Source organism: Camelina sativa, chromosome 2, assembly GCF_030686135.1.
Source record: "Camelina sativa cultivar CO46 ecotype springtype chromosome 2, ASM3068613v1".
Classification (NCBI taxonomy): Eukaryota; Viridiplantae; Streptophyta; class Magnoliopsida; order Brassicales; family Brassicaceae; genus Camelina; species Camelina sativa.
Window position 1 is genome coordinate 23,548,295 of NC_141881.1, and position 19,077 is coordinate 23,567,371.

General features: G+C 35.9%; 4 protein-coding genes across 4 annotated transcripts; 2 read left to right on the plus strand and 2 right to left on the minus strand.

Moving 5' to 3' along the window:
- Positions 1-389: 389 nt before the first annotated feature.
- Positions 390-1,494, plus strand: LOC104725951 (chlorophyll a-b binding protein 3, chloroplastic). The gene is made up of 3 exons (XM_010444702.3): positions 390-585; positions 683-844; positions 923-1,494. The coding sequence occupies exons 1-3, from the start codon at positions 460-462 to the stop codon at positions 1,430-1,432; spliced, it is 798 nt and encodes a 265-aa protein (XP_010443004.1). The 5' UTR covers positions 390-459; the 3' UTR covers positions 1,433-1,494.
- LOC104729499 (myosin-2) lies at positions 1,434-8,518 on the minus strand. The gene is made up of 23 exons (XM_010448443.3): positions 8,132-8,518; positions 7,136-7,831; positions 6,713-6,814; positions 6,474-6,617; positions 6,226-6,376; positions 6,086-6,113; positions 5,818-5,986; positions 5,600-5,663; positions 5,467-5,480; positions 5,296-5,380; positions 5,072-5,175; positions 4,832-4,970; positions 4,628-4,746; positions 4,395-4,547; positions 4,214-4,303; positions 4,054-4,131; positions 3,811-3,969; positions 3,501-3,686; positions 3,077-3,418; positions 2,739-2,982; positions 2,528-2,643; positions 2,229-2,441; positions 1,434-2,134 (listed from the first exon to the last, which is right to left on the minus strand). Exons 2-23 carry the CDS (start codon positions 7,601-7,603, stop codon positions 1,649-1,651), a joined length of 3,654 nt encoding a protein of 1,217 aa, XP_010446745.2. The 5' UTR covers positions 7,604-7,831; positions 8,132-8,518; the 3' UTR covers positions 1,434-1,648.
- A 5,298-nt stretch (positions 8,519-13,816) lies between these two features.
- On the plus strand, positions 13,817-17,304 carry LOC104729526 (cytochrome c-type biogenesis ccda-like chloroplastic protein). The gene is made up of 12 exons (XM_087488173.1): positions 13,817-14,486; positions 14,844-14,978; positions 15,101-15,159; positions 15,471-15,601; positions 15,695-15,780; positions 15,892-15,923; positions 16,140-16,301; positions 16,390-16,462; positions 16,544-16,644; positions 16,798-16,890; positions 16,986-17,032; positions 17,127-17,304. Exons 1-12 carry the CDS (start codon positions 14,408-14,410, stop codon positions 17,200-17,202), a joined length of 1,074 nt encoding a protein of 357 aa, XP_087344299.1. The 5' UTR covers positions 13,817-14,407; the 3' UTR covers positions 17,203-17,304.
- Positions 17,219-18,745, minus strand: LOC104729517 (uncharacterized). Its single transcript, XM_010448466.3, has 2 exons — positions 18,023-18,745; positions 17,219-17,939 (listed from the first exon to the last, which is right to left on the minus strand). Exons 1-2 carry the CDS (start codon positions 18,651-18,653, stop codon positions 17,530-17,532), a joined length of 1,041 nt encoding a protein of 346 aa, XP_010446768.1. The 5' UTR covers positions 18,654-18,745; the 3' UTR covers positions 17,219-17,529.
- Positions 18,746-19,077: the final 332 nt, after the last annotated feature.

The following is a 19,077-nucleotide window of genomic DNA, read 5'->3' on the forward strand; positions in this document are numbered from 1 at the left end:
ACCAAAATTTTGATCAAGTTTTGAAAATCACAATTGAATAACAGAAATGAAAACAATCTGAATGTCTACAACTCGACCAAATACAATAACTAATAACACACCCCTTCTGTTTATTTATAAAAAAAAATATTCGAAGCATGAGTTATTTTTCAAAAAGAAAGAAAAAAGTAAAAACAAAAAAAAAACCTTAAATAAAGAACAAAAGAAATATGGATAAAAAAAAAAAGAGATGGAGTTAGAGATACTTCAAAATCCAAAGCTGATTTCTGATTGGCTAATCCCAACATCTCACTCTCTATCTATATCCCATCTCTGATTCTCCCACCTATCTTCTCATCCACAAGACACTAACATAAAAGTCAAAGTCCCTGAGACCCAATATTTTCACCAAACAGCAAAAGCAGAAGAAGAAGAACAACACTAAGCAAAAGAGAAAGCTCAAGCCGAGAGAGAGAGACAATGGCATCAACATTCACGAGCTCAAGCAGTGTTCTGACCCCAACAACATTCCTTGGCCAGACTAAAGGCTCAAGCTTTAACCCTCTTCGTGATGTTGTCTCTCTCGGATCTCCCAAATACACTATGGTATGTTTACTTTTGGTCTTAATCTCATCATATGAAAAGGTTTCATCTTTCTTTTTGGGTTTGTGTCTGACTTTTTCATGTAAATGTTTATGTGAAGGGAAATGATCTTTGGTACGGACCAGACAGAGTTAAGTACTTAGGACCCTTCTCCGTCCAAACTCCATCTTACCTCACCGGAGAATTCCCCGGCGATTACGGTTGGGACACCGCTGGTTTATCTGCAGACCCTGAGGCCTTTGCCAAAAACAGAGCTCTTGAGGTTAGTCTCTAAATCTCGCTCACTCAATACAAAGAGACACATTGATGAAAGAGTAAATCACTAATCATCATTTTGCAGGTGATCCATGGGAGATGGGCAATGTTGGGAGCTTTTGGTTGCATAACCCCTGAAGTTCTTCAAAAGTGGGTACGTGTGGACTTCAAAGAACCAGTCTGGTTCAAGGCCGGTTCACAGATCTTCTCTGAAGGTGGCTTGGACTACTTAGGCAACCCAAACCTAGTCCATGCTCAGAGCATTTTAGCCGTCCTTGGCTTCCAAGTCATCCTTATGGGCTTGGTTGAAGGTTTCCGCATCAACGGTCTTGATGGTGTTGGTGAAGGCAACGACTTGTACCCCGGTGGCCAATACTTTGACCCGTTGGGTCTTGCTGATGATCCAGTTACTTTTGCTGAGCTCAAGGTGAAAGAGATCAAGAATGGAAGATTGGCTATGTTCTCAATGTTTGGCTTCTTTGTTCAAGCCATTGTTACGGGAAAAGGTCCTTTGGAGAATCTCCTTGACCATCTTGACAACCCTGTAGCTAACAATGCTTGGGCTTTCGCAACTAAGTTTGCACCTGGAGCTTAAATTTTAAGTCTTGATGTGATTCTTGTAATGATATGAACATAACCTTTCTTGTTCCTCTCAAATTACAAATCTCTATCTGCTATGCACAATAGTAGTGGAAAATTACATGTCTCGCAGCTAAATCTACATTGCTCTCAATCTAACATTTTGAATCCGACATACTAATAGTCTAATACAAAGCTAACTGGAAGATTCCACACACACTAATAAACAACCCTAGCCTCTTTTTCCCCACCATTTCCGGTGACGACCTTTATCACCATCTACTCTATGGAGTCTTGCTTTGGTATCTCTTAATCTAGCTTTGTAATCTTTCTTCCATGTCTCAAATCTTTGCTTCAGTCTCCTAAATTCATCTTCTGGATGTTGCTGTTGCTGCCCGTTTGGAGTTGCCTGCGGTCCAACTCCAAGCTTCACCTCCACAATAGCTCTTGCATCTTCATCGAAATTGAGTCTCCTTTGATCAAACTCTCTTGCCAGATGATTAACAGCGTTCAAACTTCCGTTAAGCTCTCTGATTCTGAGCTCAGGAGTGTTTCCGTTAGTGAACTTAGTAGTGGGAGTTCTTATTCCCGGAGTTCCAGTAGACATTGTGTCCTCTGATTCATAACCAAAAGGTGATATTGATGTGTCTTGGCGTCCTCCTGCTTGACCAGTGATGCTCTCTGTAGCTAGACTCTTTCTAGCTGCGGCAAGACTCATCTGCAAAAAGACATGATGCAAAACTAGAACATTTCAGAAAACTTTGGTGTGTTGAGTGTTTGAATGGACTTTCATAACCAGTTAAACATTAGACCTGCAATGACGACATTTGCTTTTGCCATGTGTCCTCCATTGACTTCATCTTTACTTCATACTCTGACCATCTCTCCTCAAATTGCCTCAACTGCTCTCTCAATGCTGTGTTTTCTTCTTCCTTCTGCGCTAAAGCTGCTTCAGATTTCAAAACTCGCTTTTGGAGATCAGACATAGTCGTTGGTTGCACTTGGAACTGCTCCAGAGGAATATCCTAAACCGCAAACGAGAGAAAGTTATAGCGTAGTAATATATAATTCAGAAGTGAACAACCTTCCTGTTGATAGCAAGTAGCTATACCTTGTCTTCTGAAATCCTCCTGCCCGCTTTTTTCTTTGATTTCGTCGTCACATTGAGTAATTCTTTCTGTCTTTGCATACTATTAAAACTTTTGCGAGCCAACCATCCACGAACCACTGCAACAGAGAAAAATGATAATGAGCCTTAAAAACACTATCCAAATTTGAGAACCAAATACTTTAGTATACCAAAGAAGATAGTGTGGCTTTACCAGATTGCAAGTGTATGACTGCAGTCAACTCATCTGTGCTTGCTTCAGAAACAGAATCCGCATGGATTTTTGCTTCAGCGTCAAACATTCTTCGGGCATTTTCACCTCGTACGTATGACTGAAGTACCAATGCTACAGCCCTCATATTTTGGAAGTATTCACGAGTCAAGTGACCACGGAAATGCTTTTGTAAGCCCACTATGCCTTGAAGAACTTTTTTCCTCCTATCTTCAAAGATACCAATCTAAAAACATTTGAAGATGAGTGCGTAAGAAAGAAATGTATCAACAAGATCAGGAAACAGCCTCTATATATCTGAGTGAAGAAGAATCACTTACTTGCCCAGTTCGAAGGTAGAATTTTGTATAACCAACTTGATACATTTTAGGATGAACGTTATATTGTTTAAGAACAGCGATTGATACGCTCAGAGGATCCTCAGAGACATTTTTGTCTGACAATAAGAACCCATATCTTCCTGCAAACTCTTGATGTGTCAAACGAGTAGGATATCCAGATCTTGATATTCTAACGACTTCCAACACGCCACAACATCTAAGCTGTTGTAAGACGAGATCCTCTTCATAAACTCTGGGACGCTGCTTCGAATTCGGCTTTATGCATCGAATGAAGTGAGGACTTGTGTTCTCTAACGTGTTCATCAACTTGAAAAGTTGACCCTGTACGAGATAATTAAACATGAGAGTGCGTCGAGGTAGATCACAGTTGAACAAATCTGCAGGATTTTTTATGCTTCTTTACCTTGAACTTTGTTCCAACAGTTTGGTTCGTGGAGTCCGATAACATGAGTGGCTTCTGAGATTTGTCACGCATTTTGGTAGAAAACAATTTCAACAACTGGCAGTCGCATGATGATAAAAGATTGATAAGATCAGCAGGCAACGGATCCCTGTTCTTCTCCAAAAACCCATTTGTATCATAGAGAACCTGTAAACAAAATCGCAATTCACATAAATAAACCATAAATACAAGAAAAGCTACACACACAGAGATCCATATAAACTTTTTCAGCATACATAGTCTGGTTTTTGGACTAAGGACAACAACTGACCTCTCCGGCATAATGATTAACTCTGAAGGCTCGACCTCTCTCTCCTTTGAAGCAAGAGTTGGTCTTCAAGTGTTGCTTGAGCTTGTTGGCAAAGGTCAAATCAGATGCTTTTGGAAAATTCGATTCCTCGTCTAGTAGAGACAACAAACCAATGGGTTTCTACACAAGCAAACATATTCAAAAGATTACTTTAAAGAACATGACAAAAATAATCTTCTCAATTAGATCTAATCAATTAATTACCTTCTCAATTAGATCTAAGCACTCTTGATTGTCAACAAACTCGACCTTAGTCCAATCAATTCCATCCTCTTCATATTCCTGACCAGAGAAAATTATACTTTAATGGAGCAGTAACGCAGAAACTACACAATATAGTATTTAGAGGAAAATAAAAATTCACCTCTTGTTCAAGTTTAAATAAATGCCGGTTGAAGTGTTGTTGCAATCTCTCATTTGCATAGTTTATACAGAATTGTTCGAAGCTATTATTCTGAAACAAAAGAGAAACAGATCATCATTGCAAGATTCAAAAAGAATAGAGAGAGATAATAAAATCTAGGGCATGTATGAGTACTACAAACCTTAAATGATTCAAAACCATATATATCAAGGATGCTTATAGATCTTCCCGTACGTGATTTACCGACTTCAAGTGCAATGTTTATTTGCTCAACAAGCCAGCCGAAGAGGTTTGCATAAATAAATTTTGCTATTCCATCCCTCATGTCAGTTGCCTGAAGGTAAAAACAGTACAGCAACTCAAACATCACCTAATGATCGATGTGTATGAAAACAAGAATGATGGAAACGTTACCTGCCGCAGCGTCAGTTTTTTGGCAATGCAATCCGTACCAGCTTGTAGTTTACGGGTAGACAAAACCACCATAAGCTCTTCTGAATTGCAGCCCATTAACATTGCAGCATTGGTAACAGCTGTAAGAAATAACAGCCAAATGATAAGCAAGTAGCAAGTATCACCAAGTTGCATTTTTTAATGAATTAAGACAGTAGATTGTACCTTCATCTGCTACCACCTCCACATGACTTTCATTGTCAGTAACTCGGAACGATACATTCCCTAGCCATAACACTGCAGCAAGCAATGCAAATGCACGCTCTTGATGCTCTTTAGGGATTTGAACAATGTCAAATGCTTCCTGCAGAAATATAGATGCGGTTGTGAGGAAAATAGAGAAAAAAAAAAAAACAAAATCAGATAATGCGAACGGCAAGCACTGTAGATGAAAAAACAAAGTACCAGTAGTTTGTGAAATTTCTGAGCATCATCAACACCGTCAATGGTCAAGCAATCACTCTGGCTCAGGTAGGTATACTCACTTGCGGTTTTAAGCTTCAGTCTCTCTACACATAAAACCATAGAAATAGTTGTTTAGCCAAAATAGATACTACTCAGTAGTTTATGCTAGTCAAATAATATAGATGGCGGTATTGAATCTTGGAAACTTCAGTATGAAATGTTACCTTTTAGAATCGGCGAAGCACCTGCACACAACTCATAAAATATATGGTAGGATCGTTCGCCATTGAACAGCTGAACCACTCTTGACTGGTCAAAGGAGATTACCAATTAGTTACCAAATGGCTAAGTAGTGAAAGTCTGATGAAAAAGCTTGTCAATGGAAAGAAAATTACCTTCTCTAGCAGAACTATGGGCAATCAGCAAGAGTAGTTATGCAAAACATGGGAAGAAGACAATAGAAACCAGTGAGTTCCAAATCTAAAAAATATGACAAACAACCATATTAATACTCAAAATCATACTCACAAGTTTCAAGTTTGGCTCCACATATCTTTCCCATTGCACTAAAATGAATTTCAGTGAGCTTACCCTGTGCCAGTTAAAATATAGTATTAAATTAAAATAGACTAACTTCTAAATCCACAAATATGGTGGTCAAGCAGATCAATTAACACAATTCTAATAACTTGACAGAACAGGGAAGGGAAAAAATCGGACAACAAAAACTTGTGCAAACAACTCACAAATCGACTAGAGTTAGCATTTCTTGATGTTTTGGCATTCCCAAAAGCTTCGAGTATGCAGGTTGTCTTTAGAATTTCATACTCTACTCCACAGCTACCTCCACCAAGAGCTGCCAAGTACTGCATTGCAAATTTTGCAGTCTCAGTTTTCCCAGCTCCACTTTCTCCACTACAGAACCATAATAATCAATTTGTATCAGTGATCACAGATCAATCTGTAAAAAAAGCATTCAGAAGTCTACAAAATTCAGAAGGCAACGACTCGTACCTTATAATAATAGACTGATTCTTCTCTTCTGCATGTAGAAAAATTCAAAATGTAAGTGCCAGATACTCACTTGAACACCAATTAGGACCTCCCGAATCATGTAAATACGAAAAAGTGTGAATATAAATTTGTCCCCTCACCTCTCATCATTTCATCATAAGCTGCATCAGCCACAGCATAAACATGAGGAGCATCCACAGCCTTCTTCTGATAAGCTGAGATGAAATCATTTCCGTAAATCTCGACATTCTTGAAGGGGTTCACTGCAATCAGTACTGGCCCTGCTTTACTCTATAGAAAATAAGAAGAATGAAAGTTAGTTAAGACCAAGGCAAAAGAAAGGTGACAAACTATTCAGAAGAGTTCAAAAAAGTTTCAGTAAACTCACATAGATCACATCTTGTGAATATCTGACACGAAGGTTATAAAGAACTGATGGTTCATTTAAATAACTAAGCTGTATAAGGTCTTCAACACCTTCCAAAATATCTGGGTTTGCAGGAAAAAGCTCTTCAGTAGACACTTTCACAACCTTTAATAACACAACATCAAAGAAACCTGACAGTGAGACCACAGACACTCTTCAATATCACAGATGGAGAGTACAACATTCTAAAGAAAACTTACATTTGCAGTGGACAACATAACAAGTGACGAATCAGCGGAAGTAGACTGTATCTTCCCCAGTTGCCACTGCCCATTAGCAACCCGACACCAAACTCGAAGCTTCTGCAATACAATACAAACACAGTAACCACAAGTTCCCAAAAGAATCACCCTTTCTGTAATCAAAGAAGATAAAAAGCCGAACTCTAGATCTTAATTCTTCATAAGTAGAAAACTAAACACAACTGTAAAACCTCCAAGCATGTGATCTACCAAGTACAAACATATATATTCCTTCCACAAAAACACTCCCAGATCAGACTTTTTTTGCACAAAGTTCAAACTCTCACTGCTCAATCACCACTAATAGATTCATTCCTGATCTCAATTTCACCATCAATAATTCAACTTCACTAGAAAACAAAAGGAAAACAAAAGAGTTACCTTCTTAATGAAGTACTCAACGTTATTGTTCCACTCAGGTTTATGCTCCTCCGTGTTCTCCACAGGAACAGTACTAACCTTCACACCTACCTCGTCTTCCTTCTCAGCTACATAAGGAGACTCTGACTTAAGACCAGTCCTCCTCATCTTCTTGCTTCCAAAACTATTCCTCTTAACTCCCAAATCCTTCTCTTTCCTCTTCCCACCTTCCTCTTTCCTTTCCGAATCAGTTTCCGCCGCAGAAGCAGCAACACTCCCGTTCTGATCTTCCACGACACTAGAAACATTAAACTTGGCAGGAAGCGAACGACGAGCAGAAGGAAGACGCGCTCTTGAATTAGGACGAGAAGGAAGCGCTGGTGGCATATCTTTAGGAAGACGATCACACTCATCTTTTTGACGAAGAGACTCAAGCATCTCCTCTAACGAGCTTTTCGCTAGTGTGTTCGGCGATGCCGATAACATCATTTTTTCTTCTCTTCAATCACAAACCTCAAAATTGAATCCAAAGTTGAAACCTTTCCAAAAATCAGAAATCTCCTTGTTGTGGTTGAGTGTCTTAATTGACAAGCATTTTTCACGAAATCCAAGCTTCCATAAACCCTAATTTCTCAATCTCAAATCACACGCCTCGTTAACCATGCATACTTCCCTCGAAACCAGAGCAGAGCTTCTTGGGACCAAACAATAAAAAACCTAAAAAAATAACCAAAAAAAAAAAAAAAAATCAGAAATTCAGCGAAGAATCTCTCAACATTTTTGTAAACTCAACCTCATTTCTCCAATTCTCATTTATGGATTTGAAAAAGAACAAAAAAATTGAAAATTTCGAATGAAGAAAAACTCTGACTTTAATGGGGAAATCAACAAAACCTGATCTTTACACAAACCCAGAAACGAATTGAAAAGAAAAAGAAAAACAAAAGAGAGAGAGAGAGAGAGAGAGAGAGAGAGAGAGAGAGAGAGAGAGAGAGAGAGAGAGAGAGCGAAACTTACGAGGTCAATGGAAGAGACAAAAGACAGAGAGAGAGACTCTTCTCTCTTTCTCTCTCTTTTTAGGTTAGTTTTTTTGTTAGAGGAGAGAAACAGATTTTGGTTACCTGAGAAACAAAATTTTTAAACCCTAAGATTTGCTTGTTTCTGAGAAGAAGAAAAATTGAGGATTTGTTTTGTTTTCTCCAAAAGGATGCAACTTTTTTGGGGAAGAAGAAGAAGATAAAAAAAGAGTAATGAAATGAATAAAAATCTCCTCTGTTCTTCTCCTCTTTCTCTTCGACCAACAACAACAACAAACAAAAAAATTCAAATTTTTTTGTCTTTTTTTTTTCTTCTTTAATTTGTTCAGACAAAAAAGGGTCCGAATCTGAATTATATTAATGTCTCAAAATTTTCAAAATTTAATTACATACTCCTATTGTAATATAACGTTGCTATCATTTGCATCATTAACATTTATTTGGATGTGCCCCTGTGTATTGAAAAAATTTACAATTAAGGTACTGAATCCTTTTAAAAAGAAACATTAAAATCCACTTTATCATAAATTGTAGAAATGTTAAAAATTACAAAACAAGATAAATGTTCACATCTAATATTAAAATCACTTTATAATATTATTTCTTTTTACGATTTAGTAGAAATTTTGAAATGTAGAAATGTTATCATTTCATTTTTAGTTATTCTAATCATTATCAAAGAACATCAACTATTTTTTTTCCTTATTTTGTTTTTTTGTTTAAAGAAACTAACATTTAGATAGCTATTTTAGTTTTAATTTATTTTGCAGTTAGTAAAAAAAAAAAAAACCATTCATTTCTCTTTTGTTTTCATTGTTCCTCTATAGGTTGATCAGTTGATGATATAGATAGACAAACCAATCTACCCAATAATGAACTAAGAGGTGGGTTGTTGTTAAGAAAACGATTAACTTAATTTAAAACAGTAATCAACTAATTATATAATGACCGGAAAAAAAATGTATCGTGGTTCTTGTGTTGGCTTAATCTATTTTATTTTTAGGTCAAAAAAAAAAAAATTCTATTTTATTTTCCGAATACTAATCTCCTGATTTTGCTCAAAATAATCAAAATAATCATGAGCTTTATGTTAATATGTGTCTCCACTTACTTTGTATTATATTCTAAAAGCCGTTATTATATCTTTTAATTTAATTTTTTTGTCAACAAAGCTCAAACAAACTAGCTCCAAGGTTATTTAAAATTTGAAGAAAAACAAATACACTAATTTTAGTGAACATGAATAGACGTTTGTTGCCGTAATATTAAAATAGATCCACACAAATGGACAAAAGTCAGAAGTATTTATGTTTTTTTTTTTTTGGAGTAGTTGTGTAGAACGTGACACGTTGGAGGAGGGAAGAATGGTCGTAAAGGCTTCGGTTGATCAGAACCTGACGATCATATCATACCACTCAATTCAAGGCGCTCACGTTAGCAAACTCTACAAGTGATGAAGTCTCAAACTCCAACTACCCACCCTTTCGATTCCTCTCCACAAACTTACTTACCCGTTTCTTGGTAGTATAGCCAGTAGGGTTTGGACAATGATATTCGTTATCCGTCTTCTATCTGTTGTTAACTTGTTATCCAATTCGTATTTTGTCTCTAAAAGGGATTAATATAAAGACTTTTATTATTAATGAATAAGAATCGGATATTAACGGATATATATTATTTCGGTATCATTTTTCCAAATCAAACATAGATATTGAAACTTTTATTCATATTTTATACTTCGATATTTCGCAATATCAATTTTAAAATAGAAATAAAGATACAGGTTTATGCACGCCCGAAAAACTTGTTGCTATGTGAAAATCCATCAGTCTCACTATATTTACCAATCTTGCGTCGAAATATAACGGCTCCATCATTCTTTACTTCGACGACGACCGAATAAAGACCGTATAAATCTCAAAATTCAACAGTAGAAATATATAATACTATATAAATCTATGAAACGGCCTGATACACGAATTTTTCACATTGTGTTTTTTTTGTTCCTTAAGTAAACGTGGCTTCCGCTAATCTAGCAAATAAAAAGAGCACTTAATTAGCCAAAAAACGTAAGAACGAGTCAACAATCCGGCTGAACAAATAAGGTGTCGCAGTCTTTTTCCCTTTGGAGCTTAAAAATGTTAAGAACCATCAATAACAGTAACACATTAATTAATGATTCAGACAATTATTTTTTCATTAACTGGTCTGGTCACCCTTTTAATTTGATCATGCCAAGAATTGTTTGTTTTAATGTGCTTGACATTTAAAACCAAACTATAGTAGGAGTGGTAGTAATGATTTTCCTTTAACAGAAAAAGGCAGTGCCAAATTAATTTTGTAACGACAGAATTTTAAAACATTTATAGCTTCTAATTTAGATACTATATTTTTATGGAAAAATGCATTGTGGAACTGTGAAATACATGATCCGGAAACAAATTAGAATGTTGATACTTATGGTCATCACACAATAACAACACCATATAGCTAGTCGGAGCATATTTTAAGTATTCTGATCAATTTTATCTAGACGTACTTTTAATTGCAAGTGACATAATTTTGATCGTTGTTATATTTTAACCAGACAACTTCAAGTCAAAATATAGTTACCAAAAGAAAAGATACGTCTAGTTGAAAATCACTTTAGGACCTACATCCACGTACGTGTAGGATGCTAACTAGCTACACTAAGACTATTTGATTTTTTTATAAATTTCTTGTAAATGATTAGTTATCCAAAAGTTCAACATTTCATGTATCACAAACTTTTATTCCGCTTGGTGAGTCTACTCACTCTAATCAAACACATATGTAGACTATAGTATAGTTGATTGTTAATACACTATATAAGTGAAAATTAACAATGATTAGTTCACGTCAACACTCGCCGATCTCCATGTAGTGTACAAACCAATATAGCTCCAAGTCCAACTAGTAATATAAAATTATCTCGGCGCATGTAATAATTATATACACACACCGTAAGTATATTGTAATAAGATCATTTTCCCTTTAGAAACACAGTTAACGTTAAACACACACACACACAAACAAAAACAAAAAACCCCTGCAAATTCATAATAACAGAAAAAGAACAATTGAAAGTATAATTTTCACGTAAGTCTGATTATTGGGGCTGAGAGAAAAATACAGAAGAAAAAACATACTCTTCTGTTTTACAATATTGACGTAATTATATGAGTCTGTTAATCTGTCCACATAAATCAATTTATGTATTATGTCAAATTTATTTCAGATCAAATGTATATAGACGTGTTTAAAAAGTGAATTATTGAAATACTAGACTACTACTATTATGATAGTTTTCTTTTGTTCTGAGTTAAAGTAGACCACTTTAGATATTTGCGGTCCAATTCATAAATGATATGATGAGATGTGTTCGCTTAAGGTACGTAATTAATAATTTACATAATACTCGTGATTTTCAATGTGGCATGTTACATGATGATGTACTAATAGTATTTTCGTAGTCGAAACACATTAAATCTAAGGCTGGTGTATGCATTTAATAGTTATCGATTTATACCAGCATCAACAACCTTCATATAAACGGGCAATTGGGTTACCACCACTTCACTTAACTTATTGTTTTTTTGTACATGATAACTGTTCTCATTTGCATTTTTTTTTTTCAAAAATTTCTTACTCCGAAAATTTATAAACCACAACATGTGTTACCAACTCTCGATGGCAACAAGTCGATATATATACATCTTTTTATAATTGCATTTTCGATATTTTATGCGAGACAAGTCAAAGTTTAAATCCTTTAACTAAAAAAGGTCAACTTTAAAAATTTCTGTATCAACTTCTACCCCACTAAAAATCTATGTAATCCTATATATTTACTTTAGGGATTGGTTAGACTTAAGGGCCATAGATAATACAAAATTATTAGCGAAAATAAAACTGTTTTTATCTTCTAACATTGTAAGATTTCTCTGGTTCTAACCTTCTAACTATAGACAGTATTTTACTTTTTGCTCATTCTCCTTAATAAATCTAGAAATGCGATGCGACGAGTTAATTGCCTAGCATCATTGAGCATGATGGAGAGAAGGTGTGAGAGCAATACCTTAATTTATTAATTTTTCTGACATGTGCACAAGGGAATGTCCTCATTTACACTCATGTCTACCCCAATCTTTTTGTCCTAAAGTATCTGACATTCTTCTTCTTTTTTCTTTCTCACAAAACAACTGCTTCTTTATTCTTGTTTTGTTGTCGTTGTGTGCTTGTGTTCGAAGTATGAGGGGACGTAACTCCTCTAATTATTAAGTACTTTTGTTTTTAAACAAAGTCTTGATTGTTTGTTTGTATTTGTAATTTTTTATAGTTATGTCCATTGACAAAAATGGTTGGTTCAATAATTTCAATCCTATATATATCAGATCAGATCAGACAGTGATTTACTACAAAATTCATATGACTGATCGATTGCATTGTTTATTGTGATAAGAGTTTCCTCTAAGTATAGATTAGAAAACAGAGTGTAATTGAACTCTATATGTTAGTAACGCAAGATTTAAGAAATTACTAGTGTGTATCCGTACATGTACAACACTTCAGACAGATTCGAGTTCGTCAGGTACGTAATACTATATTATTCGCCTACCATGGTCTTCAACGTATTTCTCGAGAGTGGCTGAGTGGGTATACAAATAAATATATCCCCCAAACTTTGAAACATATATATAATTAATCTATATGAATGATTTAGTATCGAATGATACTTCTATTTGTTGTAACGTCACACTTTTTATTGCTTTAATAAATTTTACCAAACGCAAAACCCCAAATTGCCCACTATTTTATGTTCCTTGCTATATTTCCCCTTACAGCTCGATCCCATGCATAATTCACAATACAAAAGTTACAGGACAAGCGAATAATTGGTTCGTGCATCAATGCATGTATAGTTAAATTGAAGTATGTATGAACATTAAAACATGTAAATATGAATTGACGTCTTAAAATTTGATCTACTATGTTTTAACAAATAATAAATAAAATTGATTTACTATGCTAAAACACCAAGCGACCAAAAATGTTTGAGACGATAAGAAATGTTTCTAAGAAGCAGATCAATAATTTCAAAGAATGAATACATTCCAATGTAAGATCATGTTCTCAAAGGAAACTCTGAATTAAGTTATACGCATCATATGCTCATTATATAATTGGTGTATCTATAATTATGATCACATGCTACATGTGAGTTCAAGATTATAACGTTGTTTCTATAGTAGCTATCTTGACAAAAAAAAAAAAAAAAGAAGGTAATATCGTTTGATCTTTAGATCAAATGAATCACAATTATTGAAACTTTATGAGTCGAAGCGACGTTTGAATCAGGAACAAACATGTAATTGTTATGTATACTCCACTTATATAAAATTAAAAGATTGGATAAGTCTTCTCCCAAATCCATGCATATCTATCTTAAAAACAAAATTGTCCCCACGAATTGGTGTCGACCACAACTTTTGATTTTAATACTTATGATATGAGTGTGATATGGCTACAAAAGTATAAACCTAAAGTGGGCCAAAGTGTCTTTTTGATTTATAAAATTGGTTTTGTTGGAAAGTTTGGTAAAATCAGCTAAATATAAGATGACAATTGTGTTTATTATTATTATGCTTTTAAAACTTCACACTACTCACTAGCTAGCCCACTCATTGCGCGATGTGATTATTAACTACAAATCGTAAAGTTTAATATCTATACGCGTTTTGTAAATGCTAGTTAGTTGTTTGTTTGGTAATTTAATGAGCTTGTAAACTTAATAATCAAGCTTTAACCTTATAATCAAGGTTAATATGTAATTATGATGCAAGCTTTCTCGAGTACTGATGGCATAACACGTTATTGGTTGGTGCGTATGGAGTTGATCCGATCCACTATATACAAGTTTGGTCTACAAGATTTGAAACTACATGCTTCTGTTGGGTACGTACGAAGAACTGCTGTTGAGTATTATTATTATTACTTCCTAATTCCTACTATACCACCAATTTGGTTATTTTGGATCACTAGTTACTTTTGTTGTAAGAAAAAGAAGAAAAAAAAGAAAGTGAGAGCAGAGGGATTAATAGTATAATGGGCCTGTTGGATCAAAAGATTAAGCCCATTAGTAAATATCACCGTAAGCGAAAATTAGAAAAGACTGAAGAGACGAGAGAGGACCGTTAAACGACGACGGAGGCTTATCTGGGAGCGGGAGAGCGCCATGAATCTGAGTGTGAACCGATGCATCACCGGTGGTTTCGTCGGTGGATTCACCAGCTGTAGACTCAATCATGGTGGTGGTGAGTTTTTTTTTTTTTTTTTTTAAAGTTAAGATTCAATCAAAACTTAAAAGGAGGGTAGAGTAATCTGGATTTTTATAATTTGGGAATTTGATTGAAGATGATGTATCGTTCTTCGTTGTTTGTATCAGTGTTGGAAATTTTTGTGTGTTATGAATTCGGATGGTGATGAGAGTATGAATAATCACACAAGTCTTGTTGTCATTTCAGCTACCACATGTTATGTTATCTTCTTCTTCTTCGCCATTCTTCGTATTCTTAGTATTATATTTGCAATTCGACTAAGACTAGTTTGTTTAAATCAGTAATTTTGAGCTATTGGGTCATTATTGACTTTGTTTTCCCTGTGGACTACAGAGAAAAAGTGGGTTCGTGCTGCCAAGAAGAACTATGAGCTTCAGAGAGAGAGAAGTTTACTGTCTGATGCCGTTTCTTTACAGAAGAAAGAGAGCAAAAGTATTAAACTTGCGATGCTTACTAGTGGTTTAGGAGGTAATGTGTAATCTCTTAATCTTTGATCATTAATAGTAGTTTAGTAGAAAGCACTTTTAATGATGCTGGTATTGAATCATTTGATGATGATGAGCACCTTAATTTTTGTCTTGGTTTTTCAGTGGCAAACTTGGTAACTCTTAGCTCAGCTAAAGCCGCCGACTTGCAGATGATTGTCTTGGTAAGGTGTTATCACAGATTGTGATCTTTTCAGATTGTTTTCATACTTCTGTGATCTCTTCATTGGTTTCTGTTAGTGGAGGCTAGTTCAATTATGTTCCTCATCTTAACCTGAATAGTTTATTGAGAATATCTAAAGTAGTGTTTTTATTAAGTCTTCACCTTGGACTTTGTTTACGGGTTAGACTTCAGTAACTTTGTTTGGAACGAATTTGTGCCTATGCTTTTTCTGCCTTGAGAAACTTCTACTTTCGACCATTATCTATATGCTATTTGCTTGTAGAATCAGAAACTAATTTCCCCTTAAGACAGGATCAAGCCACTTCCCTTTACATCTTGGCTGAAGGAAGCCTTGGAGACTCGGTTGGAAACTTCTTGTATTCAGCTAACCAACAGGCTAACGAAGCTGTTCAAGATCAGCTATCAGCTCTCAGTGTAACAAGGTTTGTTCCTCGGGTTCTCTCTCAATGCACGCGTTTCTGAGATTTTGACCATTGGGTTCTCTGGCTCTTCTACTAATTTATCCCTTTTTGTAGTTTGGCAGTAATATTTGGGGCAGGCCTTGTGACAAGTTTGTCTCCATGTACACTCAGTGTTCTGCCTTTGACACTTGGTTACATTGGTATGATAACTATCTCAAGATTATTGCATTTCTCACACAGTTTATTTTAAATTCTTAGTTTGATGTTCTAGTTCTTTACTCACCTGTCCTTCATATGGCTGTGACTTATAGGTGCATTTGGGTCTGGGAAAAGCAGGGGTCAGGTTAGTCACTCTTCAGATCAGATTTCTAGATTAAAGCTGTCGCGTTAGGAGTTTACTTATTGGATCATTGTCTTTCCCGTATAACAAAATGTAGAAGAAGTTAAAGTCGAGTTCTTTTAAACAAAACAATGCTCCCTCAGTCCCAACTCAAATGCATCACGTTTTTATTTACAATTATAGTAGTCTTGAGTGACCTTCAGTTCTCCATGTATTTAGGTTATTGGAGATACAGTTGCTTTCGCACTGGGATTAGCAACTACCTTAGCACTTCTTGGGATAGTAGCTTCTTTCGCCGGAAAAGCCTATGGACAAATAGGACAAGGATTACCTGTAGCTGCATCCGGTCTGGCTATTGTAATGGGTCTTAATCTCCTTGAGGTAATTTTGTTACAGTAACTTTCCTTTTTCGTATTGCATCAATTAGAATGGCCATGTCTAACAATATGTATCTCCTCTCTTCTTACAGATAATTGAACTTCAGCTTCCATCTTTCTTTAACAACTTTGATCCTCGTGCTGCAGCAGCAAACTTCCCATCTAGTAAACCTCCTTAGATATCATACCATCCAATACTTTTTTTTCGGCGGTTTCTTATACTTTGGAAACAAAATGTTCTGTTAGGTGTACAAGCGTATCTAGCTGGTCTCACATTTGCACTTGCTGCCTCACCTTGTAGTACTCCAGTTCTAGCCACCCTTCTTGGCTACGTGGCTACTTCCAGGGTAACTCCGTTTTTTCTACTTCCATTTAAAATCTTATTACCTCAAGCATGAATATGAGAGAGCTACTTAAATTTTCAGCTTTGTTGCAAACGTTTAAGGAAACGGTTCAAATTTAGCAAAATGGATAATAATATAATGGTTGTGTTAAAACAGGATCCATTCATTGGTGGAAGCTTACTCTTAACCTATACAACAGGTTACGTTGCTCCACTCATCGTCGCTGCTTCTTTTGCCGGAGCTTTACAGGTAGTTTATCTTTATTCACCAAATAGTAAAACGCAACTTTCTTAGTTAATTTTATTATAGTAATATGATGTTACTCTTATCTTGAATTGCTTCAGAGCTTACTTTCGTTGCGAAAGGTCTCTGCATGGATCAATCCCATAAGGTAATATTAAAGTAAAGGCATCGTACAGCTATAAATGAATCATAGTCCTAATTCACTAAATTTGGTTCCATTTTTCTATATGTTGTTGCTACAGTGGTTCTCTTCTACTTGGAGGAGGTTTGTATACTTTCTTAGATAGGCTATTTCCTGCTGCTACCATGGTCATGTAAGTATTTTACATATATATAAAAAAAAACATTAAGTATATAAAGTATTGTGTATAATGTAATATTACAATGATTAGAAAAACAATAGATTCGATCACTACACTAGTCACTACTGTTCACATTTCATTTTCGACGCCAAGATACATTAACAATCACATAAATAACACATCTTTTGCATTATTTTTGAAAATTTTGTTCCCTCGACGAAAATCATAAACCCCTAAAAAAGCAAGTCAAGTCAACTTTTGCGACTGTACCGTACCGTCATTTTCTCCTTCACCGACGACAGCTAAACCAAAAAAAAAAAAAAAAAAAAAAAAAAGAGAAAATTTACAAACGAGTCCCTCCATTTACCATTTCGTTGTATTTAGCCAAAGATTCTAGTCTTTGCAATCTCATCTCTTCGTTAAACTTCTTGATAAACGCTTCAACACGCCGATTCAGCTCCTCCTGCCCCGGCGACGGCTCACGTTTCAACAACACCGTCTTCTCCTCATTCACGTCGTTTAAATTATCGGACTTGGTCATCTTCTCCTTCTTCTTCTTCTTCTTATTCTCCTCCTCTGGTGAGCTTTGTTTTGGCGCGTGACCTCTTTCTTGCCACGTGTCGGATTTAGTCAGGTGCTTCGTTAACGGCGTCGAACGTCCTTCCGTTATCTTCTTCCACGTCGTCTCCAGCGTGTCTTCCCTCTTCAGTGGCTTTGTCACTCCCAACGCCGCTGCTGACTTTTTATTCCCACCTGCAGAAAATATATTAATTTACGATTTTGCCCTCACCCGGATTTCGAACCGGAACTTAAAACCCAAAATTCAAAAATTATACCTTCAGAACCAGATTTAATCGGTTTTTGCTGGTTAAATCTCGGCGGTTTTCTCGTACTATGCTTCGGAATCGAAACCTCCGACGGCGAAACATTCTTTGGTTTTACCTTCTCCGGCTCCGGTTCCGGGGAGTCACTACTCGGTTTTGACATCTCCGTATGCTGAATCTCACGAACGACTTCTGGAAACTTCAGATTATCTTCTCCAACCGTCTGATTAACCGGGGCATCATCATCGGTTTTCTCAACAAATCCGGTATAACCAGAAACAACATGATCAACCACGTTTAAATAACCGGTATCGATATCAGAACTAGAAGGTAGTACCTGAACCGGTACCAGTACCACCGGCGTCACAACTTCCAAAATCTCATCTACGGAGGAGGAGGATGATTTATAATGAGTGAGCTTAGAAGTAGCGACGATGGAAACGATGATACAGTTGATAACTAAGTAAAGGTACGGTGGTTTCAAGAGGAAGACAGTGTTATCGTATACGATCGGAAAAGAAGAAACCACGAAATGCGAAACTGGAGGAACCGTGAAAATCACCGCCGCCGCGATGGATAAAACGCCGGCGATTACGACGGTGGCGGTAGATTTAAAGAAAGAGGTAAGGAGAAGAAGAGGCATTGAATTGAATTTGGCTTTGGGAATTTCAAAATTGTGTGTTTACTGTTTAGTTCGGTGGTTTGGTTCTTATCTACAAAACAAAAGTAAAATAAAGCTTTGTGAGAGATGTGTATTTATATAGAGGATTTAAAAAATGTGGTCAGTGTTGTATGGGCCTTTTAAAACAGAATCATACATGGGCCCATTATGGTGATGGAGGCTTTACATATGAGTGACACGTGGTGTGTTTGGGGTTTTGATGCTTCTGTTCTAAGTTTGATGTGTATAATGTAATAAAATAATAAATGAAGCTTGCCTAACATTTGCAACAATATATTTTTTGATGACAATATTTTATGAATTGAGAGATACGAGAATCTACCACGTACGTTACCAAGTCGTACCGTTGATTTTTGGATTTATATTTTCTAATGCAAGGATATTG

Excerpts from the sequence above, each read along its gene's own strand:
- LOC104725951 (XM_010444702.3), top strand. The coding sequence starts at position 460 with ATGGCATCAACATTCACGAGCTCAAGCAGTGTTCTGACCCCAACAACA. Across the intron at positions 586-682 it reads GATCTCCCAAATACACTATG|GGAAATGATCTTTGGTACGG; the intron begins GTATGTTTACTT and ends GTTTATGTGAAG. Across the intron at positions 845-922 it reads CCAAAAACAGAGCTCTTGAG|GTGATCCATGGGAGATGGGC; the intron begins GTTAGTCTCTAA and ends ATCATTTTGCAG.
- LOC104729499 (XM_010448443.3), bottom strand. The coding sequence starts at position 7,603 with ATGATGTTATCGGCATCGCCGAACACACTAGCGAAAAGCTCGTTAGAG. Across the intron at positions 4,548-4,627 it reads AAAAACTGACGCTGCGGCAG|GCAACTGACATGAGGGATGG; the intron begins GTAACGTTTCCA and ends TTTTACCTTCAG. Across the intron at positions 2,135-2,228 it reads AGCAAATGTCGTCATTGCAG|ATGAGTCTTGCCGCAGCTAG; the intron begins GTCTAATGTTTA and ends GTCTTTTTGCAG.
- LOC104729526 (XM_087488173.1), top strand. The coding sequence starts at position 14,408 with ATGAATCTGAGTGTGAACCGATGCATCACCGGTGGTTTCGTCGGTGGA. Across the intron at positions 15,924-16,139 it reads CTGGGAAAAGCAGGGGTCAG|GTTATTGGAGATACAGTTGC; the intron begins GTTAGTCACTCT and ends CCATGTATTTAG. Across the intron at positions 16,463-16,543 it reads AGCAGCAAACTTCCCATCTA|GTGTACAAGCGTATCTAGCT; the intron begins GTAAACCTCCTT and ends ATGTTCTGTTAG.
- LOC104729517 (XM_010448466.3), bottom strand. The coding sequence starts at position 18,653 with ATGCCTCTTCTTCTCCTTACCTCTTTCTTTAAATCTACCGCCACCGTC. Across the intron at positions 17,940-18,022 it reads GATTAAATCTGGTTCTGAAG|GTGGGAATAAAAAGTCAGCA; the intron begins GTATAATTTTTG and ends TATTTTCTGCAG.